The sequence below is a fragment of the Coffea arabica genome, chromosome 11c (assembly GCF_036785885.1).
Source record: "Coffea arabica cultivar ET-39 chromosome 11c, Coffea Arabica ET-39 HiFi, whole genome shotgun sequence".
In the NCBI taxonomy this organism is placed as follows: domain Eukaryota; kingdom Viridiplantae; phylum Streptophyta; class Magnoliopsida; order Gentianales; family Rubiaceae; genus Coffea; species Coffea arabica.
Genome location: NC_092330.1, coordinates 31,034,594 through 31,061,147, shown reverse-complemented (window position 1 = coordinate 31,061,147; position 26,554 = coordinate 31,034,594). Strand labels below are relative to the sequence as shown.

The 26,554-nt window shown below is 34.2% G+C and overlaps 1 protein-coding gene across 7 annotated transcripts; it reads left to right on the top strand.

Annotated features, from left to right (window-relative positions):
• Positions 1-15,910: 15,910 nt before the first annotated feature.
• On the top strand, positions 15,911-25,770 carry LOC113717243 (ribonuclease MRP protein subunit POP4-like). Of its 7 annotated transcripts, none has more exons than XM_027241967.2 (12): positions 15,911-16,068; positions 16,267-16,351; positions 18,930-19,037; positions 20,411-20,661; positions 21,074-21,109; positions 21,255-21,325; positions 21,445-21,707; positions 22,612-22,680; positions 22,833-22,891; positions 23,469-23,570; positions 24,646-24,767; positions 25,521-25,770. In XM_027241967.2, exons 4-11 carry the CDS (start codon positions 20,448-20,450, stop codon positions 24,741-24,743), a joined length of 912 nt encoding a protein of 303 aa, XP_027097768.2. In that variant the 5' UTR covers positions 15,911-16,068; positions 16,267-16,351; positions 18,930-19,037; positions 20,411-20,447; the 3' UTR covers positions 24,744-24,767; positions 25,521-25,770. The 7 variants fall into 7 exon arrangements, with proteins under 7 accessions (XP_027097768.2, XP_027097770.2, XP_027097767.2 ...); XM_027241969.2 differs by having other exon boundaries at positions 25,516-25,770; XM_027241966.2 differs by lacking the exon at positions 25,521-25,770 and adding an exon at positions 20,186-20,267 and having other exon boundaries at positions 24,646-25,047.
• Positions 25,771-26,554: the final 784 nt, after the last annotated feature.

Here is a 26,554-nt window from a genome sequence, read left to right as displayed (position 1 = left end):
CAGCTAAATGAGTTCTCATGCTTCTTGAGATTATTTTAAGGCCCCTGGTCTTTTTTCCTGGTACAGTATTCTCATTTGTTGACCCGCCTTTCCTTTCCCGTTTATCTTAACTTATACATTGTTTTTGGTTCCTACAACTCTTATGTATTGTTTTTTACTGTCACCCACATTTTACTCATCTTTACTATCTACCACCATTTCTTCTATATTTGCCCTTCCCTATTCCTTTTCCCCCTCAATCATAAAGGTGTCCTGTGTTTTTGGCATCATCTCTTCCTTTTTTTCGGTCCTTTCCACCTCTTTTTTTCATTTCTTCCCTTTTTCCTATTCCTTCTCTCGTTTCCCTTGCTTCTATCCATTTTTCCAATTTGTTTTCGTCTTGTTTTTTCCAACTCCCCTCTCTGTTCAAGCTTCTGTATGTTGCCTACTGTGCCTATTTCCTACCTCCCAGGTAATTTATCTTTGGATATGCCTCTTGTGTTAGCAACTTCAGTTGATTTTGTCCCTTACTAACCTTCTCAGTTGCTTCATTTTTTTTCCCTTTGTGTTTCCATAGGCGAAGCCATGATGTTCCCTACTTTGAACCGAGCTCCATACTACCCATTTCTAAGTGTTGTTCCTGTTTTTTCTTCAGAATTACATGTCTTGTCCCCATATCCAATTATACCACATTTATAGTAGAAATCTAGGCATTTTTCATACTTGAACTCAGCCCAGACTTTGACACCATTATGTTTCATTGGTATTTCCCTCATGCGAGGTTGGACATGTCCACTTCTGCTCACGTGTTTTCCTTCTTTTCCACCCCCTGATGGTATTATTGCCTCTTTTACCGAGTTGAATATTTCACCAATTTTGAACCCCATTGCACCGCACATCCAGTGGATTGGAAGATGCCACATTTGCATCCATAACATGGAGGAGTTGAACATCTCTTGATTTGTTTCAATTCCTTCCCTCCATGGCTTTAAGACTAGAAGTTGATTATCCAAAAGCCACATTTTGCCCTTAATGCCTTATCCCTATCCTGTTCCTTCTCAAAGTTGAACTGGAAAACATTTGGCCCCAGTTTAGTTACCTTCATATTTCTTGGGTATCCCCACACATGGTTGGTAAAAATCTTCACCCGTATGTAATTTGTCACTTTATCTTCTATGATTCTCCCCACCAAACTGAGTCTACATTCTTCCAAGTTCGCTGCCACATCTCCCCAATTCAAATTTACTCTTTCAGTCTCTCTTGCCCCCATTAGAGGGCCATTGAGGTGTTCCCTTCACAATCTTCAAATATCTGATGAAGGTAGATATGAATCCAACCTATTAAAGAAAACGTGAAAAATGCCCAAAATCAAACACCCCACAAGCACCTGTGTGGTTAAAGACAAGATACAGTTCTAACAAAAACAGGGCACAAAGGTTAGCTAAGGCATAGTTATTGGTTCAAACAAAAAACTAAAATGTGCTAAAGAAGGAAGAAAAGCGAAATAAAAAGAGATTTAAGGCAAGAATAGTGTTATTTCCCGCAGCTTACACTTCCATGTTTTCCAACTGCTATTCCTCAATTTCTGCATTGAAGATGAGAGAGGAAGAGGCTACCAGACACATTTACTCTATTGGTATAGTTGATTAGTTCGCACTTCCTTGCCACAGGATTTTGGGTTTGCTTTCTGGGGAACTATTGTTTTGAATGTTCAAGTTTTGATGAAAACTGGCTTTTGGGATTTGAAATTTGAAATGTTGCTAAAATTCAGACACATTTTTTTGCTCCTACACCGAGGAGAAAGTTCTTAACTAGAGAGAGATGCTCTCAATTAGAGGAGAGAGAGTAGTTTCACATTAGATTTAGCTATTTGAAACATGTACATATTTGGCCTGGAGTGATTCATCTCATGTGGAAAGATTTTTTGTGAAACTTTATAGTTCTATTTTTGTTTAATATTTCATACATATGTTGTATCTAGTGATTTTCAGATTTATTTGTATTCATTGCATGTTTAATTATTTTTAATCATAAATGCATATTTATGGCAATCAAATTACTTTGCTTATATAAAAAGAAAATCTCAAATTTGGTGATTTATTAGTTGATGCCTATGCATTCATTTAATGGAAAATGAGAAAAGTATTGTGTTTTTTTTGTTGGCACAAAACGAACCAGTGATATACTTAATGAGTTCATTAATTAGTTTTTTTTTTAATTTTTATAAAGCAAAAGGGTATGTAAAAACCATTATTGAGCAGTGGATGTTTCTTGTATCCATATGCCGCGCCCCATTTTTTCCAAATAAAAGATGAAAGTGAAATCGTGTTAGAAAAATGAGTTTTTGATAAAGAAAAAGGGGTTAAAATGGGACATAGAAAGTGTGATAGTTTGGGCCCAAAATTTAGTCTAAAATGGGTTTTTAAAAAAATAGAGTTACCATTTGGTATTGAGTTTAAGTGTATCAAGTCACCCAAAATATATTTTTAAATGAAAACAAATAAAACCCTTTTAGATGACTTTATATCTTAAAAAATGAGAGAAAAAAGTTCGGGAGTCACGGTTGAAAAAAGAGAAGGCAAAATTTGATCTAAGGCACCCTTTCAATTTTACCGAAGCTAGTTGCGAGATTTAGTAAAAAATTTTCCTAATCTAATCTATAAACTTATCATATTTGGACGCTTTTATATGGATGCAAATTTAGACCTAGGAGAGTATCAAAAGGAGCGAATTGTCTTTTCAAAATTTAATTGGTACCAATCAAATTAATTATAATGTCCAAGAATGATCTTTTGAAGAAGTCATGAATATGCAAAAAATGATACTTGTAGACACCAAATTTTGGTGTAATTTCATTTACTATTTATTTTTTTAGTTTGTGCTCGTTTTATTCACTTTTTAGTTTTTAGTTTTTTAGTTTTTTGTGTTATTATTATTATTTTTAAGTTTTTAGCATAGAATTTCTCGAAAAGAAAAGAAAAGCATTCAAAAAAATATGTTTTAATTGTTTTGATTTAAATGCAATGTTTTCTTGGAAAAAATGAAAAAAAGAGAAAAAAGAAAAATCATAAAAAAAGAGAAAAAAGGAAAATCATAAAAAAAGGAAAAAAAGAAGAAAAATTGTTCACAAAAATACGTTCAAATTCAATCTTTGGGCACTTTAGTTATTTTTTTAAGTTATTTTGAGAAAAGAAAAGAAAAAGGTGGAAAAATGAAGAAAATTTGAAAAATGGACATTTTTGTTCAGTTTTTTTGTTTAAAATTATTTTTGTTTTTTTATTATCTGGTTTTTGTCAATTTGTTATTATTATTATTTATATTTTATCATTTCTGTATTTATTAAGTTGAAAGTTTAAAAAAAAAAAAAAAAAAATTTTGTTGCCGCAGCATCAAAGCTGCGGACTTGCGCCATTTGCAAAAAATCTTGTGCGGCTCCTTAAGCTGCAAATATGTGGGAATGTTTAAGGGTTTAGGAGGATGTTTTCTGGTATAAAAAGAAGGAGATCAAGCAGCCGCAAAGAGAGGGAGGTTACGGGGGACGGCAAAAGGAAAGAAAAAAGAACGGCGGAGAAATTGGAAAAGAGAGGTGAGGAAGAAGAGGTTTCAGCCGTGAGGTTTTGGGTCTGATGCCGGCTAGTTTCTTTACACAAAAAGCAACAAAGAAAAATAAAAAGGGGGGGCGGAAATCAGAGAGAGAAAAGAGAGAGGACGGTTGAAAATTGGGATCGGCTAGAAAACTACGCTAAAGAAGTCGTGGGTTTGAGAGGAAAAAAGGAAGATTGCTGGGGTTTTGGTTTACGGGTGAGGAAAGGCTTTGGGCCGAGCGGGAAGCCAGGAGAATCAGGAGTTTGTCTCAGTCGGCAGAGCAAGGAGAGCCACTGGAATTGCCAACCTTCACGCCACCAGCAGTTGCGGATCTCCATCAAGAAAGCACGAGCACTGTAAGTTGTTTTTCTTCTTGAAATTCCAGTATTTCTTCAAAGACATGGATATCTTTCGGAGCATGTGTTTCAGGGCATCTTTCCAGTACTGTTTTGTTCTTTGCTCCTACGCCCTTTTTGCCTCATGTTCTACGAGATTTTGGGTTTTTGATTGTGAGTGAAAAATTAAGTCTTGTGGCTGTGCGTGAGTTGCGTTTTGGTTCCTTGTGGATGTTTGAATCCTAGTTGCTATGTTGAGAATTGAAAACAATACTTGTTGATATCATGGTTTGAGCTTAGAGTGCCTTGGGCTGACATTTAAGTGTAGAGTAATTTTTGTTTTAACAATCTTGTAGTTTTCGGGTTCATCATAGCAACTTAGATGAAACACAATCTTTTCGGTTGTCAAAAATTTTCCAGAATGGTTTAAGCTACCTCTTGGGTTTTGCTTGTTGCTCCCTGGTATCTTATGTATATGTTTGCCGTCCTTTCGAGTCCGTTAAGTGGTAACAAGTAGCTGGATGGTAACAAGTAGCTGAAACCTGTGGCAGCCATGATTTTCTTTCTTTTCTTTGTTGGTTCGAGTTTTGGTTTTACATCTTATGTTATCTTTGGTGTTCGGTTGATATCGATATTTTGTTGGGCTGGGATTTTAACTATGTTTGGGGTGAAAAATTGTGTTTTGAATGAATACCACAATTGAAAAACAAGCTACGGCTGGAATAGTGTAGGAAGCCGCACATTATCCTCACACTTTGCTGTTTCCTTTTGCAACTCACGAAACTGATTTCAGCCATCTTTTGTTAGTTTAATCTAATGTTAAAGGGAAGGAAATGAGAGGTTTGGTGTTGAGTTTGTATGATTGGCGTTTGGAATATTTGAATCATGTCCAAACATTGCTGGAAAATGCACATCAACCTGCCGAACCTTATCTTTTCGGATCAGTCCCACGATTAAAAGCATATTCGGGTCAGTCCCATGATTAAAAGCATTTTCGGGTCAGTCCCTCGATCAAAAGCTCATTCGGGTCAGTCCCACGATTCAAAGTTCATTCGGGTCAGTCCCACGATCATTCGGGTCAGTCCCACGATTCAAAGCTCATTCGGGTCAGTCCCACGATTGAAAGTTCATTCAGGTCAGTCCCACGATCATTCGGGTCAGTCCCACGATTGAAAGTTCATTCGGGTCAGTCCTACGGTCATTCGGGTCAGTCCCACGATCATTCGGGTCAATCCCACGATTCAAAACTCATTCGGGTCAGTCCCACGATTGAAAGTTCATTCGGGTCAGTCCCATGATTCAAAGATCATTCGGGTCGGTCCCACGATCATTCGGGTCAGTCCCACGATTCCAATTTTATTCGGGTCAGTCCCGTGATTCAAAGCATATTCGGGTCAGTCCCATGATTTTAATTTTGTTCGGGTCAGTCCCATGATCAAAAACTTATTCGGGTCAGTCCCATGATTAAAAACTTATTCGGGTCAGTCCCATGATTAAAAGCATTTTCGGGTCAGTTCCATGATCAAAAGCTTATTCGGGTCAGTCCCGCAATTCAAAGTTTATTCGGGTCAGTCCCGCGATTCAAAGCTTATTCGGGTCAGTCCCGCAATTAAAGCTTGTTCGGGCCAGTCCCATGATTTGAATTTCCTTCTCTAGTCAGTCCCAATTTTAATTTTCCTGTTCGGGTCAGTCCCGCTTTAAGTTCCTGTTTGGACCAATCCCGTCTTTAAATTTCGTTCGGGTCAATCCCGCTTTAAATTTCCTGTATAAGTCAATCCCATTTTAAATTTTTGTCAAAGGGGTCAGTCCCCATTTCTAAAGCGCCCATCGTTCGAGACGCTCGTAGCCGAATAACACAGGTGAGCATTTGGTGTCTACTTCTTTGTCTCAAGTTTTTCCAAAACTCAGACAAAGAGGGGCAAACTGTAGACACCAAATTTTGGTGTAATTTCATTTACTATTTATTTTTTTAGTTTGTGCTCGTTTTATTCACTTTTTAGTTTTTAGTTTTTTAGTTTTTTGTGTTATTATTATTATTTTTAAGTTTTTAACATAGAATTTCTCGAAAAGAAAAGAAAAGCATTCAAAAAAATATGTTTTAATTGTTTTGATTTAAATGCAATGTTTTCTTGGAAAAAATGAAAAAAAAGAGAAAAAAGAAAAATCATAAAAAAAGAGAAAAAAGGAAAATCATAAAAAAAGGAAAAAAAGAAGAAAAATTGTTCACAAAAATACGTTCAAATTCAATCTTTGGGCACTTTAGTTATTTTTTTAAGTTATTTTGAGAAAAGAAAAGAAAAAGGTGGAAAAATGAAGAAAATTTGAAAAATGGACATTTTTGTTCAGTTTTTTTGTTTAAAATTATTTTTGTTTTTTTATTATCTGGTTTTTGTCAATTTGTTATTATTATTATTTATATTTTATCATTTCTGTATTTATTAAGTTGAAAGTTTAAAAAAAAAAAAAAAAAAATTTTGTTGCCGCAGCATCAAAGCTGCGGACTTGCGCCATTTGCAAAAAATCTTGTGCGGCTCCTTAAGCTGCAAATATGTGGGAATGTTTAAGGGTTTAGGAGGATGTTTTCTGGTATAAAAAGAAGGAGATCAAGCAGCCGCAAAGAGAGGGAGGTTACGGGGGACGGCAAAAGGAAAGAAAAAAGAACGGCGGAGAAATTGGAAAAGAGAGGTGAGGAAGAAGAGGTTTCAGCCGTGAGGTTTTGGGTCTGATGCCGGCTAGTTTCTTTACACAAAAAGCAACAAAGAAAAATAAAAAGGGGGGGCGGAAATCAGAGAGAGAAAAGAGAGAGGACGGTTGAAAATTGGGATCGGCTAGAAAACTACGCTAAAGAAGTCGTGGGTTTGAGAGGAAAAAAGGAAGATTGCTGGGGTTTTGGTTTACGGGTGAGGAAAGGCTTTGGGCCGAGCGGGAAGCCAGGAGAATCAGGAGTTTGTCTCAGTCGGCAGAGCAAGGAGAGCCACTGGAATTGCCAACCTTCACGCCACCAGCAGTTGCGGATCTCCATCAAGAAAGCACGAGCACTGTAAGTTGTTTTTCTTCTTGAAATTCCAGTATTTCTTCAAAGACATGGATATCTTTCGGAGCATGTGTTTCAGGGCATCTTTCCAGTACTGTTTTGTTCTTTGCTCCTACGCCCTTTTTGCCTCATGTTCTACGAGATTTTGGGTTTTTGATTGTGAGTGAAAAATTAAGTCTTGTGGCTGTGCGTGAGTTGCGTTTTGGTTCCTTGTGGATGTTTGAATCCTAGTTGCTATGTTGAGAATTGAAAACAATACTTGTTGATATCATGGTTTGAGCTTAGAGTGCCTTGGGCTGACATTTAAGTGTAGAGTAATTTTTGTTTTAACAATCTTGTAGTTTTCGGGTTCATCATAGCAACTTAGATGAAACACAATCTTTTCGGTTGTCAAAAATTTTCCAGAATGGTTTAAGCTACCTCTTGGGTTTTGCTTGTTGCTCCCTGGTATCTTATGTATATGTTTGCCGTCCTTTCGAGTCCGTTAAGTGGTAACAAGTAGCTGGATGGTAACAAGTAGCTGAAACCTGTGGCAGCCATGATTTTCTTTCTTTTCTTTGTTGGTTCGAGTTTTGGTTTTACATCTTATGTTATCTTTGGTGTTCGGTTGATATCGATATTTTGTTGGGCTGGGATTTTAACTATGTTTGGGGTGAAAAATTGTGTTTTGAATGAATACCACAATTGAAAAACAAGCTACGGCTGGAATAGTGTAGGAAGCCGCACATTATCCTCACACTTTGCTGTTTCCTTTTGCAACTCACGAAACTGATTTCAGCCATCTTTTGTTAGTTTAATCTAATGTTAAAGGGAAGGAAATGAGAGGTTTGGTGTTGAGTTTGTATGATTGGCGTTTGGAATATTTGAATCATGTCCAAACATTGCTGGAAAATGCACATCAACCTGCCGAACCTTATGTTTTACAATTTCAGTTTTGTTTACTCTTTCATTTCGGTTCCAAAGCTAGTATTCTATCTAGATGACAATTCAATCATATTTCTTCTGGGTTTGTTTGCATGAATACGTCTAAGTGCATGAATAAATTGCATGAGAATGGTTGTGGAAGGAAAGATCTTTCCTGAAGCTGTGAAGTTGTTATTGCAGAATTTCTCTTCCTGGCATTTGCATGATTTTTCTTTTATGCTTTGGTTTGATTGAATGTTGAAGTTGTTGACATGTTTTTTGGATGTTTGGTTGAAAGAATTTTAATCAAGTTTGTGTTGAAGTTCACACATGTTTGTGAAAAATGAAAGTAGCAATATGTCTTGGACTGCAGAAAGCTTTCGGAAAGAAAAATGAATGATTGTTGCTGAATGAGTTCTTACGTCTTTTGCATGAAAGTTGCATGAAACTATTTTCTAAAATTTCAATTTGGTCCCCTAAGTCTCCTTGGGTTACATTGTGCCCAATTATATTTCAATTTCTTGCAATTAAGTCCTAAATATTTGCATTTGAACCATTACTTGATCTTTCCTTGGCTCTTGGGACCTTTGAAGTTCTTAAATGTTTTGATTGAATTCGAATGGTTAACGTTTGCAATTTGGTCCTTGGTAGTTTTAATTTTTGCAACTTCATTGTTGTTTGATTCCAACTAGCCACCTTGCTTTGTTTTAATTGCACTTCATACATGAATTTAAGGGCTTTGTGACCAAGCGGCTTTGTGTTGCACATTTTCTTTAATTTTCCAAATAAATTGGCACCTTGACCATTTCTTTTATTTTGGAGGATAAATAAGCCATTTCTCCTTCATTTGCTTAGCATTGCAAGGGAGGTACACTCTATCCCTCATTTGCACTTTATTTGACCCTACGTGTTCCTACGTGTTATGTGAATATGCATGTCTACTTGCTTTCCTAGTTTTTCTTTAATTCCTTTTACTCATGTCATTTACTTTCGTTTTTTTATTTTTATTCTTTTAAATGGGGTATGTGTACACCTCTTGGCTTGTAATAGATAGGGCTGTGGCGAGCAATTTGATCCATTTACCCTTTCCCCTTTTGTTTTAGTTAGTGAATGTAGTAAGTTCATTAGCTTGGTTGCATGTCTATGTGTTACTTGTTACTTGCTTTATTAGGGCCTTGCATCTAGTCGAGCCTGCTAAATGTTACGTGCTACATGTTTATGAGTATTTGGTATATCTACTTACTTTCCATAGTGTGGATGAATGGAATGGATGAATGCACGTCACCACACTAGTCCAACGCTAGTTGTGGCTTCTTTTATCGTTTCCACTAGTCCAACGCTAGTCGGAATTCATAGAATGGGCTAGTCCAACGCTAGACCCTTAGTGATTTCCCCCCGTTAGTACATATTTGCGTGTTCATTACATGTCATGCATTCTTTTTAGTTTTATCATTTTGCATGCCCCTCGAACCCCCATTTCCCTCCATTTTAGGATTTTTGCATTTCATGCTAGCTATAGGGTTCATTTGATTGAGAGTCCCCTTAAATATGGAATATAGACGAGTGTGGCTTTTTCTAAGCCTTAGCACGCTTGTATTCCCTCTACAAAAGGGAAAATTGAGTCACGATTTAGGTCTCCCCGTACCCAATATGCATGCATTCCCTAGGCCCATGCATTCTAAATCCACTCCATCATTACACTTTCACTTTTCCTCCCATTTGCACACGTACACCTTTTATCCCTTCACTTGCGCACTTTCACTTTTGTCATTTGCACACATGCACCTTTTTATCCTTTCACTTGCACACGAACACTTGTAAATACATTTGCACACCTCCACTTACATCCTATTATTTTTATTATTTTTCTCACTTCATGCCTTCACATTGCATACATGCATTCCCTTCATTTGCATCCCACTCGCATTATTCGTGACTTCTTCAAAGGATCGTTATTGGGCTTCACAATTAATGTGACTGGCACCACTCAACCTTTGAAGGGAAATTTCCCCCAATACCCCTAGGTCTAGGTTTTGCATTCATGTAGCACATCCAAATGTAATAAATTCTTTGGTTAAAACAAGAAAATCTTTGATTAAATCAACGCAACTAGCCTTGGCTAGGTCGAAGGGGTGCCTTGGATTTTTATCCTTGCCTTCCCCTTCGTCAAATGTGACTCCCGAACCTTTTTCTTTGTTTGCGTGGACTAGGAGTCGTTCAAAAGGGTTTCTTACTTTTTCCCTTAAAAAATTCACTTTTTGGGTGACTTGGTACACCCTAACTCTATACCAAGTGGCGACTCCATTTTTCATATAAAAAACCCTTTTTGAACTATTTTTCTTGGGTCAAATCGTCGCATTTTCAAAAGTCCCATTTAGACCCATCTTTCTTTTAAATCACAATTCATTTTCCAATCACAAAATACATTTTTTTTCAAACCTTTTATTTATTTATTTATTTTTATCAAAAAATGGGGCGCGACAATACTCAAAAAAAGAAAATTATGATATATAGATAAATATTCATGATTTAAAATAGAGGAATGCAACATAACGGATACGAGAAACTAAAATTCGTGATTCAATTTTTCTTCTTATAGAGGGGTAATACTGTGCTAAGGCTAAAAAGCATACTCGTCAATTTTCTATATTCAAAGGGTGACTATTCCAATCTAGTCAAGCAAATGAATTAACTTACTTCTAATTTCCTAAAATGAGGTGCAATTCTAAATGATATGATTCAAACATATAAAGGGTAAGGAAATAATAATAGGAAAAATATCATACAAATGAAAATAATCTAAAAAAAAAAATGCATGAGATACAATAAATGTCACACCAAAACATGAATCTAATGTATCGATGATCTAAGGGTCTAGTGTTGAACTAACCCATTTCTAAAAATCCTCATTAGCATTGGACTAGTGAAAAATTGGGGAGAAAAGCTATAATTAGCGTTGGACTAGTGTAGTAGCGTCATGCAATCATTATAAATAAATAAAACATATAAAACATAATTAAATAAATAAACGCATAAAGTACACAGAGCACATAACACATAGACATAATATCTAAATGCAAAACCCTAGAAAAAGTGAATAAACGCATAAGCATATAAACACACAAGCACACAAGACCTAACTATTACATTGAGGGCCCTAACTATAATCTAAAAGGGGAAATATAAGATAATAAATCTATTTATCCTATCTATTATATTTGTCTATCTAAATACATTTTTTTAGGCAAAAGGGGGAAAACCTATCTATTACAATTTGACATTTAAATGCCTCTCAAATAAACATTAAAATTAAATAAATAAAAGTTTAAAATGAATAAAATGAGTATAAAACATGCAATTACACATAAAACGCATAGGAGCACATAAAAGAGGTTAAAAATAATAGAAAATATTTCTCTTGAAATAGTGGTTAAATGAGGTAGACTTTGCCCTATTTATACTCCAAAATCAATAAAATATTCAAGACACCAATTTAATTGATAACACTTTAAAAGAAAAAGTAAACATATAGCAAATTCACCATATTATTTTAAAGAAATGTAAAAAAAATAAAATCTCTAGAAATTACAAATTAAATGAATTGAAATGAAGCATGGTTAACAATTAAAGAAGATAAACAATTATAATTAAAAAAAAAACCATTAGGGACTTAATTACCAAAATTGAAAATTTTTTGGGCCAGATTATAATTTTAAAAAAGATCAGGAACCAAAATGTAATTAAATTAAGCACTTAAGTGAAAAAAATTAAAATTTTAGAATCATAGTGAAATTACTCAAAAGAGCAGGGATCGAAATGCAAAATCGTTTTCTCATCACTTAACAAGAAAATAAAATCTGGGCCTTTTCTTTCTTTTTTTTGATTTATTTTGGCTTGGGCCAAACCACTTCGGCCCAACGGATTCATCCACATCATTCCACTATTCTAAACCAACAAAGAGATTGCGTTTGAACCTCCAAACTCATGCACAGACCCAACAGAAACCCAACACAAAATAATTGCTACCCTAATTTTTTTAGCCCACAAACATGATTCATTAAACATTTACATGCCCAAATGGATCAAACATAACAAAATAAAACAAAAAATAAAAGAAACATAAATAGAGAAGAAAACATCAAAAACATCACAACGGATCTTCTGTCTCACATTCTGTGCCACTCTCTATCCCACTTTTTATTATATTGCTATTTCTCCTTCATAAACATCATGTTTTAGTTCTTTTTGTTTCCTTAAGATCCAATAACTATTAATTCAGTAATAAATAAATACAACAGCTTCAAAAAAGCAATATATAATAGAAAATTAAAAAATACAGTAGAAAATTCATAAAAAATCTCATTTTTTATGCATTTGATTTTTTGAGTTTGTTAAATTTTGTGTATTACTGAATTAATAGTTATTGGATCTTAAGGGAACAAAAAAGAATTAAAACATGATGTTTATGAAGGAGAGATAGCAATATAATAAAAAGTGGGACAGAGAGTGGCACAAGGTGTGAGACAGAAGATCCGTTGCGAACAAACATCAAGAAACTAGAGAAATTCCGACCGAGTTGGTCGGAATCTCATCGAAACCTCTTTTTTAAAACCCTTGAGACCGGATCTTTCATATACGTGAAGCCCACTGCTTTATAAACCCACCCAAACATCAAACAAGATCCAAGACTAAAAAAAATCATGTAAAAATGGAGATCTAAACTCCTTGAACATAAACTCTCATGAACACATTCAAACCCCCTTGCATGAACATCGAATCGAATAAGGAAAAGTTGCGAGAATACTTGAGGTTGCTTTCGGACTAGATTGAAGTTAGAAAAACTCAAATGGAAGCGGATTAGTGAGGCTTCAAACGTGATTGCAGAAAACATCAGCAATGTCGAAGCAGCAACTTTAGGGCCAAATTCGAAGGGTTTTTGGACGTTGTTTCCAGAAAGTTTCTAAACGAAACTTGCTCTACCAAGTTCCTAGATTATGCAGAAGTCAAAAACTCCTTGGATGAAGCTGTATCGAGGCCAAAGGGGGCCGAATGACCAGCCTGTTTCTGGAAAATTTTCCAGAAAAAAGAAAATTTTCTCTCTTTTTTTCTGCCATTTTTTCTCCCCCCCCTTTCTCCAGAAACGCCTTCTTTCCTTTTTAAATGGCCCTAAGCTATCAAAACCCTCCTCTCAATGGTGAGGATGAAGTAGGTTTTTGCTAGTGTCTTTTGGGCCATTTGATGGCTTTGTTTCCATAGAATTCTTCATGATTCTTGTAGAAATGAGGTGGCACTTTGTACTGGTATGCTTGGGGGAAAAGAAAGAGAAGAAAAATTCAACTTTGCTATCTTAGAAATTTGCTCCAGCTTCGAGTTTGTTTTTCCCATTTTTTGTTGGAGAAGATGAAGCGCGCGTGCGCATGGAAATTTTTTTTTTTTTTAAACTTCATTTTTCCTTTTTGTTTTCTTTTTCCTCTTTTCCTTCATTTTCCTACAAAAACCAACCAAACAAGAATGATTTTACTTAAAATAAGAATAAAAGGTAAAAAATAAAGATAACAAAAATGAATTATCGCAATTTTGGCGACTACACCATAAAGATAACATTATGAAGTATATGCTAATCATTCTATAATCACACTAACAAATATAATATAGAAGATTGGGTCTATTTAATGAATGCCCATTGGACACTTATTAAAATATATTTTAGGTGTCGTATTTTTGGAAATATAACATTAATTAGGGGAAGTAAATAGAAACAAATGAGGGTAGGTAAAATTAAATAGGTAAACTATATAAATGCAAAGGAAAGTAATAATTGTTAGTATGTGTATTTATATGGTAAGTTATGTGATTTTAACTGTATTAACAAGTATCCAATGGGCACCCGTTAGAAAAATCCTAAAAGATTAAAGTCACAAATAAAGCAGATTGTACAGAATTTCAAGTAAAAAAATATTAGAGAACAATAATTGACTTCATAATTTAAATTATTTTATAATACAAGTATATCATCGGAAACATCAATAATTTAAGCATATGTACATGATATAATTTTGGAATCACCATAGTCTCTTAAAAAAAATTAATACATGTTACAATGCAAAATATTCTTTAGATTTTGCTTATGTAAAAGCATAGGTTATAGTAATCAAGAGATTATAATAATTTAAATGCATCGGTATATAATAATAAATCAAAGTACTTATAACCACTGGGGTCGGATTAATGGTTAAGGAAGGGATCTTAGAGTTTTTCTTGCTATCAGATTTGGTGTTCGAATCCTTCACCTAACAGTTGAGGGTAGAAAAAGTGTGAGAAGAGGTGAGAGGGTTAAAAAAAAAAGCAAAGTATTTATAATTAATCTTCTTTTTTAATTAAATACAATCAAACCATCATCCAATACTAGCACACTTTGTTTATTTTTAAAATTTATATAAAAAAAAGGGTGTATAATGACCATAGATCACTATAAAAAAAAATCAAAGTACTTATAATTAATCTCCTTTTTTTATTGAATACAATAAAACCATTATCTGATACTGGAACACTTTGTTTATTTTTAAATTTTTGTAAAAAAAAAAGGGTGTATAATAATCATTATTGAGCAATCGATGTTTTCTTTGTCAATATAGATCACACTATGAAACATACACTAATGGTTCTCTAATCACAATAACAAATATAGTATAGAAAATTAAAGTTGCAAATAATGCAGATTGTATAGAATTTCAATTAAAAGAAGATTAGATATCAATAATTGACTTTATAATTTAAATTATTTTTATTATACAATTATATCATCAAAAAGATCAATAATTTAAGCATTTGTACATGACGTAATTTTGGAGTCACCATAATCTCTTAGGAAAAATTAATACTAATTACAATGCAAAATATTCTTTAGATTATAATAACATAAATGTATTGATGTACAGTAATAAATCAAAGTATTCACAATTAATCTTTTTTTCCTATTGAATACAATCAAACCATTTATGCTAGCATGAAAAGTGTTTAGCTTTTTGGTAAATTTTGTTCTATAGGTTGCTTTTTCCCTATATATTTTGATGTTTGACATATACATTATTTGGTTATGAACGACATAGAATTTTATTCCTTTTAACCTTAATAAACATTTTAAAAATTTTATTAAGGTTAAAACAAATAAAATTCTACGTCATTTTAATTTTCAAAGGATGCTAAATCTTTTCTTACTTTTTTAGTTAAATAAAATTTCAGATTACGTGGTTGGATTATTTACTTATTTACCATTCTCCTTTTTTTATTTCTCAACATCTTAACTCAAAGTACTCATTTCCCCAAAAAGCCAAAACTTAAGTACTAGAGTGAAATATAGGGGTGGCAATTTTCGATACGATCCAAAAACACGATTCGAATCTAACACGAAATTAATAGGTATGAGTTTATTCTTCACGGGTTCGGATCAAATTCAGGTCAAACTCGAATGACCCACTAAGCAAATAAGTCAAATTTAGGTCAACAAGGGTTGACCCGTTTGACTCATTGATCCATTTAATATGTGATTTTATAATTTAATTAATAAATAAAAAGAAAACTAACTAAGGCTATAAATTAGTATTACGAGAACAGAATCATGAATATTATGCAAAAATAAGGTATTTTATTTGTGAAAGTATAGTAGTTTTGTTTTTGTTCATGATTTTATTTTTGTACAAAAAGAAAAGTAAAAAAATTACTATGAGATTGGGCTGCAATTTTCTATAGTCTTATGGAAACTCCATTATTAAAAAAAAAACCACCATATTCCCAAAGTAAGAAGGTTAAAAAAATAAAAACAAAGTTAAATAAACGGGTTATTCAAGTTGGGTTCAGATAATCCGCGAAATTAACGAGTCGTGTTCGGGTCAAGAAAGTTGGCCAATTTAAATTTTTGAATCGGGTTCGGATTAACATGTTATCTAAAATACCCGAATCTCAACCCGAATAACCAGTCCGTGATCCGACCCATTGTCACCCCTAGTGAAATAGTCCAAAACTTTGAGGACTAAAACAGTAATTCCTCCTACCGTAAATGTGAGAAACTGTGGGAACGGCAAAGACATATAAGCGCCCACTTTCTTATCTCGAAACAAAAACCTTTTCTTTCCCTCGTCTGAAAATCCCCTATTCTTTCAATTTCAGCTCTCTGCTTTCTCTTGACTTTGCTCTTGATTTTTCGTCCAAGCAGAAGAGGAAACAAGAAATAAGGTAATCTATGCTCAGTTAATATGCTACTAGTGGATATCCTTTGATGCTGTTGTTCTTTACTGCTCTCACTTGAGCCCAACATTGCATTTATTTGTCAATAAAACAGAAAGATTGAATTTTTATTGTTCCATCAGCAGCAAAAAGATTGCTGTCTTTACAGAGTGCTAAACTTGTGTATGTTTGGTTGAAATCTTGCAGGGTTTTGTGCTAAGTTTACTTAGATGATCAAAAGACTTCAGTTTTAAGCTGATCAGACAATTTTTCCTACTTGAAAAGCAAGAAGGTAGGTCTTCATCTGCTTTTTGTCAAGTTCTTTTATCTTGGAATTGCTAAATTCTATAAAGGGTTTCTGAAAAGTTATGATTTTGATGTACTTTTATTAAGTATGGATTTGGTTGCTTGAACTTGGATAATTACTAGTTTGTAAGTACTAGATCAAGTTTTCTTTTTCTTTTTGTCTTTTCAATGAAATGGCGAAGCCAAGAAGCTGGAGTGATGCTCTGGCTTGATGTTTCTTCTTCTGTTGTATCTTTTCCAATTTCTATATTTTTTTCTTGTTTTTGTTTATTTTTTCCTGTTAGTTTCTAAATTTGAAGATATTGAAAGCAGTTACGAGATTTGTTCTTTAAGTATCTGTTGAATTTCATATTGTGAAACCTAAAGCTGTTTATCTACGAAGTACAACAAGTCTTAGAGGAAAGTTATTTTCTTTATCCAAATCAAAGGCGACATTGGCTCGGTGTTAACTAGTTGTTCTGATGTCATAAATGTGCCATTTTAATTAGTAGCACATGTAAAAAATGTGTACTGGGTTTTTTGATGTATATGCTATGTCAGAAACTTTGATCTATTTTTTCCTTGTACATTTAAGATGTGGTTACGTTATGTGTGTGTGTGTGTGTGTGTGTGTGTATTTGTGGTTGTGTTTGTGATGTTTGATGTTGTTGAATGCACCGATGTCTTAACCATGGCTAGTATTGCATATGGGTGTTAATGAGCTGAGTCAACTGTACCAAAATTGGAGTGCTCGAGTTGAATTTTCAAAGTCGAGCTCCTAAACTTGTGCTCAAGGTTGATTTGATTAAAAAAGGACAAATTAACTTACTCCACCTCAACTTGAGTAAGCTACAGAATGAGTCAAGGATTTTTGAGCCTGAGTTCAAGCCTATTGAGCTCAATCATTATGGAATAATGGATTTTAGTTTTTCTCAAGAATAGATAGAATAAAACTTTTCATGAATTATGAGCTCAACTCAAGTGATGCTCAAGCTGCATTCTAGCTCAACTCAAGCTTGGTCAACTCTGAGTTGAGTTGAGCTGTTGACCAAGCTGGTTGCAAGCAGCTTGCAAGCAACTTGGTCCAACTGCCCCTATTTGTAGTTTCTTATGATTGTTGGTTATAGCAATTATTGGTGTCCAAGATGCTATGCCTGTTTTATGTTGTTTAATAAAACAGTGGCGTTTAGATCTAAAAATGTTGTTAAAATGTTTAGTTCAGCTGCAATTCAATAATCTCTTTTAAAGTATCTATGATTGCGTGTTTTACATTTTACTTTGGAACCTATTTAACATTGTCTCAACTTCATGTCAATGTTGTCGACTCTGTCTACAAACAAGACTTTGTAACCATTCATATTCGTTCAATTCCGTGAACTACTGTCCTTGTTGCTCCGTGTTGTTTGGGAACCCAAAATGTTGCTAGAGCTATTAATAACTGGTACTCTGCTGTCTAAAATAACTGAGTTGATTGAATTGAATGAAGCACGTGCTGCCTTTTCCTTGTAGCTTTTAGGTCTGTTGAGTAATCTCTGATCATTCTGCATTGAAGAAGCTGGCTCTTATTCATGAGGATGTTGGAGTCAATTGTTTGATTAATCTAGAAAGGAATCTTCTTTCAATTTCTTACCTTTTTCAAACACTGATAACTCATAAATGTTCTTATGTGTACCTGTGATATTTAAATAGAATACTGCTTATCTATTTCAAGGTCATTCCTTGTTATAATTTTAGAGACCTAGTTCAACCCATAAACCTGATATTGACGCGTTTAAAAATCCATGACTTTTCCAATCATTCCTGGAGTTCCAGGTACAATGCAAGATGGTTTTTTTTCCCTTTAGGATTGTTTCAGAGATTTGACAATCGTTTTCTTTTTCTTGAATTTCTCTCTGATGGGATTTTTTTCCCCTATGGGTATTGACATAATGAGGTTTTTAGTTCCAGATGCTGATTAGGAATAGTCCTTTCATTCATGTTTGCAGGTCTTGTAAATAGTAGCATTGATTGAACAAAAGATTCTTTGTGCTCATTTTCTCAGCTCTATGGTGATCTTTCATTGCTGAATCTGTTTGATAGTTTCTAGTGTTGTTCTGCTGAGTATGTAATCACAGTCCACTTATTTCTAAGCATGGTCTTCAATCTTGACCAATGCTGAGTCCTGGATTATATTGTTTGATCTCATATGATGTACTTGAAAATACCATTGACACTGTGAATCTTGAAGCTCTTAAGTCTTCTTTTGTGCAACAGTTCTGTGCTCTATTGGACCCTGGATAAGTAATGTTTATAATATCAGTTAGAGTTCTTGTAAAATTTGGAGATATGGTAAGCCATATTTATTCTGCGACTTAACGTGTCCTATGATATTCCTATTCTCTTTGGCTAATGCCATCAGTATGATTGTTTGGAAGCAGCAATGTCCTCATGTGTAAATTGTGTATTTGTATCTTTTGAAATCAAAATGAAGCCTGTAAATACTTATTTCTTCATTTATGAGATTTGATCAACCTGCATACAATTGGGCAGGTATACGTACTGCTGTGAATGAGGGAAGTTGATACTGGTTAATTGTTTGTTTCCAGATAAGACATCGGTGCTATGGGAGGTCCCACATCATGCTCCTTTACAATTAGTGCCTCTGGATGTCTTGCACAAATTTGAAATTGTGCAACAGCTTGTTGGAGCTATAGGTATCATGTAACGTGGATTGATTACCTTGTTGAAGTCTAGTACCTTCATGTATCTTTATTTTTTATTATTGTTATTTTCAGGAAATTTGACATATAGTGTATAGATTTAGCTACTTTGCAGCTGGGCTGTGTTTCCCATGCTTGATGAGTTATATATATGTGCATGTGTATGTATGCATATATGGTCCAGTTTGTGCCTTTTGGATTTTGTGTTCTGGGATTTCTTGAATAACAAGCTGGTTTGCGGTCCAGTCTGTGCCTTTTGGATTTTCTGTTCTTGTATTTATTGAATTATAAGCTGGTTGTCATGATATTTTTTTAATTAGCAAGGATGTGCTTGCTATTGCTAAAATGGTATGAGGTTTATATAGTGCTTTTTTATGTGAATATTCACCTGCTTATCTTTCCTTACTGTAATGCCTGAGTCTAGTATTCTTAGCTGGCATAGCATTTGCATTAATGAAACTGATGGAAATATAATTGCAACAACAAAAAATCATGGTCACCCAATCATTACTATTGTGGCCAAAGAACTTTTGGTTTTGTCTCTTTAGTAACAAGAAGCCTTGCTTTATAAACTTCACCTCAATGTATTATCAAAAGAAACTGTTCTTTTTTTTTGTTCTCCAAGTAAATCCTTATGATACTTGGCTTGAAATCAAATGAGCACAGCCTAGGGCTTCTCATTGTGAATGCACCCTCCTTGAATTAGATGAAATTTTGTGGAAAGAGGATTGTGTTACAGGAATTGTGCTGCCCAGTCCAGAACAAAATCAATGGAAATGGACTTTTAACATTATAATATGGAGAATAGTCTCTTGTTCATTACCACCATGAAGATCAAGAGCAGATTATTATTGTTTTGTTTTTTTTTTATTTTTAGCTACATTATTTTTTCCATGGGTTTCTGGCTCTTTTGTAATTTTTCACTTGGATTCATTTTTCACTTGGAATTTAGCCTATAATAGCTGACTCTACAATTATCTGGTCATTTGTTTTGTATGGGCCATTTTAAATGCTGTTGCCCCTTAGGTATTTATCTTTTGTATAATTTTCTGAAAAACAAATGAGTCTACCTATTGTGATCTAGTTATGTAGTTTTAGGATTTCTTTAATGTAGTTTCTTAACCCGACCCATATTTTTCTAGGGCTAATTTGGATTTAGAAAGCTCAGGTCACCTTGCTTGAATCAAAAGCGGTGTCGTTTAACCTGTAGATTAAAAGTGGAAGGTTGTTCTTTCTGCCTATACATACATGTCAGACAACTGCTCGATGAAATTCCCCTGAGAAGCTAAACTCAGATTTCTTATCAAATTAAGCTTTAATTTACACCTGATTTTCCTGGTTGATTGTCAATTTTTTTCTGGCTATAGATTTTTGTACTTTGTTTGGGCTGTGTGTACAATTCTGATGGCAAGCAATACAAGTTTGGACGAGCGAAGAAAACGGACTCTTGATGCATTGCAAAGAAGGTTTGCTCAAGAAGAAGCAGAGCATGAACTTCAGCAAAAGAAGAGCAAGAAAAGGGTCCAGGAGGGAAAGGATAAAATCCCGTCTGGCATTAGTCATCCCTCTACTGATGCATCGGCCATTGCGGCTCCCTTGAGTTTGTCAGCTAAGAAAGGTCTCTTTCCTTAACGAGTATGATTATTAACATTGGTTCTCTTAGCTGCACAGAATTTTCACTTCAATTTTGTCATTTGCGGTTTTGCGTTGTTGAGATGATAGTTCTAAATATCTACTTGGAAAAAGAACGAGTGGAATCTATGGTTGACAGATTGAAAGTTATGATTTGTTCTATGAGTGCTTCTTAATATTTGTTTCAATCCAATTAACCTAATAAGTTAAAGGCTTGTTATTTGTTGGTTACAGTTGCTTTAGTGGTTAACTGAACAAAATTAATATGCGTGTCTCCCAGCTCTAAAAAGCTGTTTAATTCTTGTCTTCTGCAAAAAGGGTGATAGACATTAAGAATTGTATTAGTCAGTTTTTATTTTATATGTCTAATCACATCACCATTCATGTCCTTGCTGTAGGAAGCATTTCTTTCTCGTCTCATACAAGTAAAGAAGGTACCTTTTTTTGGATTCTCTTTGATCGCGTAAATATTGGAACAATTTATGGAGATGTTTGCTTCTGTTTGTGGAAGTGAGGAACATTTTCTTTTTTTTTTTTTATATATTTTTTTGTGGTTGCCCTTGTGATACATTAACTTAGAAGCAAGTGATCCGGCATACTTTGGACTCTCCAATAGCGTGCAAGAAAATTTGCTTAGAGATGGTGATGAGGTAATTTTCTTGCCATATGTTATATTGAACTCTTTTAATTGCTTCAACCAACAATATACAGTGAGATTCAGCCAGTAGCTTCATCTCTCTTTTTTTGACACCATGGTATTTTGTTGCAGATTTCTGATAAGCGCTCCATAGTTGATTATCTATTGCACGACCTTTTTCAACATGGTGATGCGGCTGACAAGTACATGCAAGGATCTAAAAGCATAAAAATTGACAATTGGATCCTTCTTGATAACTTTGTCCAAAAAAGTGGAACAGCTGCTGCTGCACGAGTTCGTGCTCTACAAACACATTCCAGAAGATCTAAGAGGCACATGTCTCTGAAGCAACACAAAAAGTGTGGTTCATTTCATTTGCCTCAACAGCTTCACAAGTCAGTTAACCTTCTCCTCTGATTTTTTAATCGCACACTTAACATATTGGCAATGTTCATTTATCATGTAGTTAAAATTCACTTGGGATGCAGTTGTAGTTCTTTGTATCTTCAGCTTTTCAACTTCTTTTACCTGTATTTGGTGTGATTGAGCACTAAACACGATTCATGTATTTGACCATTATAAATTTCTGTTATCTCCTCTTTATAAATACTACATACTTAAAAAGTTTTAAATTCTGACGCGAGTCTCTACTTGCATCTAAATTTTTATTTGCTTTATTGGGCACTCCCAAAGTGTACCTTTTATAGAGTTATGTAAAAGAACCATGATAATTCTCAGTATTACTTGCTCACAGCTGAACTGATAATTTAGTATGGACTCTCTTAGCTAAGATAGAACTGGCTGCTTACTTTGCACCATGCTAAGTCGCATTCCGAATGGAAAAAGTTACTCTGAAATTTGCTTTATTTTGGATAATTGATTGCCATGTATAATTTGTCTAATTGAGATTAATCCTTTGGGCCTGTTTTCTTGAATACCTATGAGCTTTATCTAGTGTTTAGGTTCTGATCGCATCAATATTCTTCTGCTTTTTGTTTCATCATTCCTCTTCTTTCTTGTTCTCTTTTTTTGTTCTTTAAGCTGACAGTTTAGTCCAGGATGGATTGTTCATCTTCCGTTCCTCTGTTGTTTGTTATTTACATGTCACACGATTTCTTGCAAAGTAACAAAGTAGGGATTTCGGAAAAAAATTTGTTGTTTAATTGTCAACGCTCATTATTTCTGTTATTTCATTAATCTTGGTGTTTTAATAGTACCATGATGATTGCACAACCAAGTACTTGAGTATTCTTCACTATACTGATTTTTCTTTATGACTCACTGCCCTATATATTGCAGCTTTGAACTCTTTAAGCCGATGCATGAAATGTGGAAAAGCTATATAAGTCAGCTTCTGAAGCATGTTGGGTTAGTGTCTTTCATTTCTTACTTTCCTGATTTTGTGCCGGCTATGTGCTCAATCCCTTTCGTCAAAAGTGATCTCCTTACTTAACAAATGTCTATAGGTTTATACATTGCAAGTATTTTCTGCTCTTAATCTGTGATCATAAATACTGCAGGAAAAATCAATTGGCCCAATGTCTCCTCAACGCGGATTTACATGGTTCTGTCATTTTAGGTAATAAACTGAACTCTAACTGCTCTAGTTCTGTGTAAATTATTTGCCAAATTATGTGGCAAACTGTGCTAAGCGAATGGCTCTTCAATTAACTAGCACCTTATCTATTAATTTCATGGCAGCCTCCTGGTTTGAACTAAATTTGGTTTAGTATCTTTGAAAGACGAGAGGAGATTTTAATTACTTTTGAAAAACTAAAAGATTGCCTGCTGTTAGAGAATCATAGTGGCTACCTTAAATGGCTTTAGGTAATGCGTCTAAGCATGTGGTAAAGGAAATTTCTGAGCATCTTGACATGGAATATGTGGAAACTCATTATACACCTCCCTGAGTGAGTTTTTTATTTTATTTTATTTAGGCTTGTGTTCAATTTCCATATAATATAGATATATTACTTGTAATTGTACTTTAACCTTCAAAGAGATGGTTATAACAAAGCAGTGGGTGTTTTTCTATTAGAAAGTATGCCACACTTGAGTTGCAACACACAGGGAAGAAATTTTATAAAAACATTTAATGAATCTGTGGCATATTTTCTATCATGTTGTATTCCAATTGATTAGTTAGTGTTCTGCAGTTGTTGAATGCAAAATAGAAGCCTTACATGGAGTTCATGGTATCATGATTCGCGAAACTGCTGAAACATTTGGAATAATTACAGAAGATAATAAGTTTCAAGGTAATGCGCAATTTCTGTTTTTCTTTGCCCCCTCTTTTTTTTTTTTTTTTTTTTTTTTTTTTAAAGATTGCAATTTTGAGGATTTTCTGTTGGTTGCATTTGCATCTAAGTTATAAGAGTTAACTGTTGTTGAAACTCTCATCTGAATGGTTTAGGGAATGAAACAATCATGAGGAAGTTTTTTCTGTGTGTATTTTATTTACATGTCACGTTAGTGGGCTGTGCCTGAGCTTATAATTTATGGTCTGGCTTTTGTTATAAATCTTGCACATGGCTTCAAACTTTTAATCACCAATTAGATTTCTGAGATCATATATATATATATATATCTACAATCCTTACTGTTGTTGGCTTCTTGTTGGATAAAATCCTGGTTTGTTGCACAGTTATGATAAATTGCCTTGAATTAGCTCTTTTTTTTTTCCCTTTTTGTTGTATTAAAGTTAAAACGATGTAGAATATGAATTTGAGTTTATAAGTTATTTTGCGCATGGTTTCAAACAGAATATTTCAATTATAATCAAGTAAATAAGTACCTACTATTTTTCCTGTTCTTAGCTTCTCCCTGGATAATTCTCTTTTGTTGATAAAGTTTTGATAAATAGCTCTAAGTTAGCCCTTTTTTTTAATGTTCTTTTAAAATGGAGAACATGACTTTTGAGTTCCCAGGTAAATTGACACATTACAGGGACGAATCTGTGACTGATCTGCCAAGTTTGGACAAATCAATATTTGAAACTTTTCTCCCAGTGTAACTCAGTAAGAAAATAAGGCTTGCCTGCTACTTTTGCCAGAACCGTAACTTAACACATTACAAGGACAAACCCGTGACTAATCTGCCAAGTTTGGACAAATTGAGGAAAAAAATTTTTTTCTTGAGAAGCAACTTACCAGGAAGATAATGCTTGTCTGGTGCTTAGCTAGAACTATGAACAAATATCATCTGGTTGCCAAACAAGCATGCTTCTGTTTTCTGATTTCTTTAGCCACATGAGTGGCTCAAAAATTTCGCATTTGAAATGCTTTTCAAAATTACTAGTATGATTTCTAACTGTATTACTTGTATCAATTGCAGTTGTGCCCAAGAAGCTTTCTGTTTTCATGCTCCAAGCTGATTGTTGGAAAATTACACTTCATGGAGACAAACTTACTTCAAGACCTCTGGTCCCTTAATTTGGTTACTCTTAATTTGTTGTGGTAAGCTTCATTTCCTGCATTGGGTATTAGAAGTTTGCTTATGTTATGTGGCCTTTGTTTCCATTGAGGCTTCAGACTGTTTGGCTATCAGGACGTGCAGTGTGTGGCGTTAATATTTATTACTATAATTGTTCTTTTTTCGTAAATGGTGAAAGGGGTTGTCCAGATGTGTTTTTGGGCGGGGGAAGGGAGGGGGGTTCTCATGTTATACATTCTTAGACTGTTGGAGCACAGTGCATTCGTGATTTATGGCTTATGCATGTTGTAACTTGATGTGTCACTGAGATGGTTTCTTTGCTTTGGGTCTCTTTTTCTGGTTCTGAGAAGCTGTCTAGTTGTGAGTGAGAGCTACGTATATTGAATTATTAGAGAGAGTATATGTTGATTTGCTTATAGTTGTAGACCTACCCTGGCATGAATAAGCAAATATTGTTACCGTAGGCTGAACCAGAGTCATATACTACATCTCCGGGGTCTTCATATGAACTTCTAAGGCTATAATCATAGAATTAAGCTGCTTTAGGAATCCAGAACTACAACGTGACTGCTCTTGTCACTATATAAGTTTTAGTTTTCTTCTGTTCTGATTTGTTGGCCATGTTCATTGTATTTCTTTCATTCTACCATCACATTTTTTTCCTTTTTGTTGGTTTTTATGAACGTCAGAATTTCATAGATTTGTTCCTATATTCGTTTATATTTGTTGGGACAAGTTAATTTGTGTTGTTCTTATTTCTTGTGATACGAGTCAAGCTATGCCATCAAGCTATGTCATCCGATAAAGTTCAAGTCCCACTAGGATTGGTTACGCAAGCTCGAGCAGTTCATTCAGCTTCATCGCAAACGACTTCAGCTTATTGACAATAGGTATTTTGGGAGGAAAACATCTAGTCACTATATTATAAGTGATCAATTAATATTTATAGTAGTACAAGCCAAACAAATTATTTACAAGAATACCCTTATTAATCTATTATCTACAAGGATACTTATATTCTCTTAACACTCCCTCTCAAGTTGGACCATATATATCATAAGCACCCAACTTATTACAAATGTATTGCACTCACGGATGATTTGAGGCATCATCATTGGCATAATATTAGCGGACGTCATGATACTTTTTGATAAACTTTCAGCTATAGTGAATAGCACTTCAAACAAAAAGGTAGTCAAAATTCGCGATGAATAGTACCTTTGAACAGTACGTGTGAACAGTAATGCGATGACCAATATTGCGTGAACACGACTTTTGCTAGATGTTTAACACTAACTCCAGGATTTTTGCTCTGATATCATGACAATAGGTATTTTGGGAGAAAAATATTTAGTCGTCGTTATATTATGAGTGACCAATTAGTATTTATAGTAATACAAATTTAATAAATTATTTACAAGAATACCCTTATTAATTTATTATCTACAAGGATATTTATATTTTCTTAACACTTATAAAGTGTGTCTATGTCTTCTAATGATTTGGCTTGAACAGGCAATTAGATTTCAAAGGATTTAAATAGGCTGAAAATTTTGATTTAAATAGGCTGAAAAATTTGACTTGACTTGGACAGGCAATTAAATTTCAAAGGACTTAAAATTAGGAAACTAGGAAAATGTGAAAATTGAGACTGATTTGACTTTTCTTTGGGATATCTTAGACACAAATATTTCGTGGATAGAGATTCAAAAACACCTTTACAACCCCAAATTTGTGGTTGGACAATTTGCAAAATTTTAGACAAGAGTGCGGCAAAATTTTAGAAATTTAGAAGTACTCTAATCACTTG

What these genes read in the sequence shown, in the direction of transcription:
- LOC113717243 (XM_027241967.2), top strand. Translation starts at nt 20,448, where the DNA reads ATGGCAAGCAATACAAGTTTGGACGAGCGAAGAAAACGGACTCTTGAT. An exon ending in GAGTTTGTCAGCTAAGAAAG is followed by an intron (nt 20,662 to 21,073) that starts GTCTCTTTCCTT and finishes TCCTTGCTGTAG; the next exon opens with GAAGCATTTCTTTCTCGTCT. An exon ending in ACATGGTTCTGTCATTTTAG is followed by an intron (nt 22,892 to 23,468) that starts GTAATAAACTGA and finishes AGTGTTCTGCAG; the next exon opens with TTGTTGAATGCAAAATAGAA.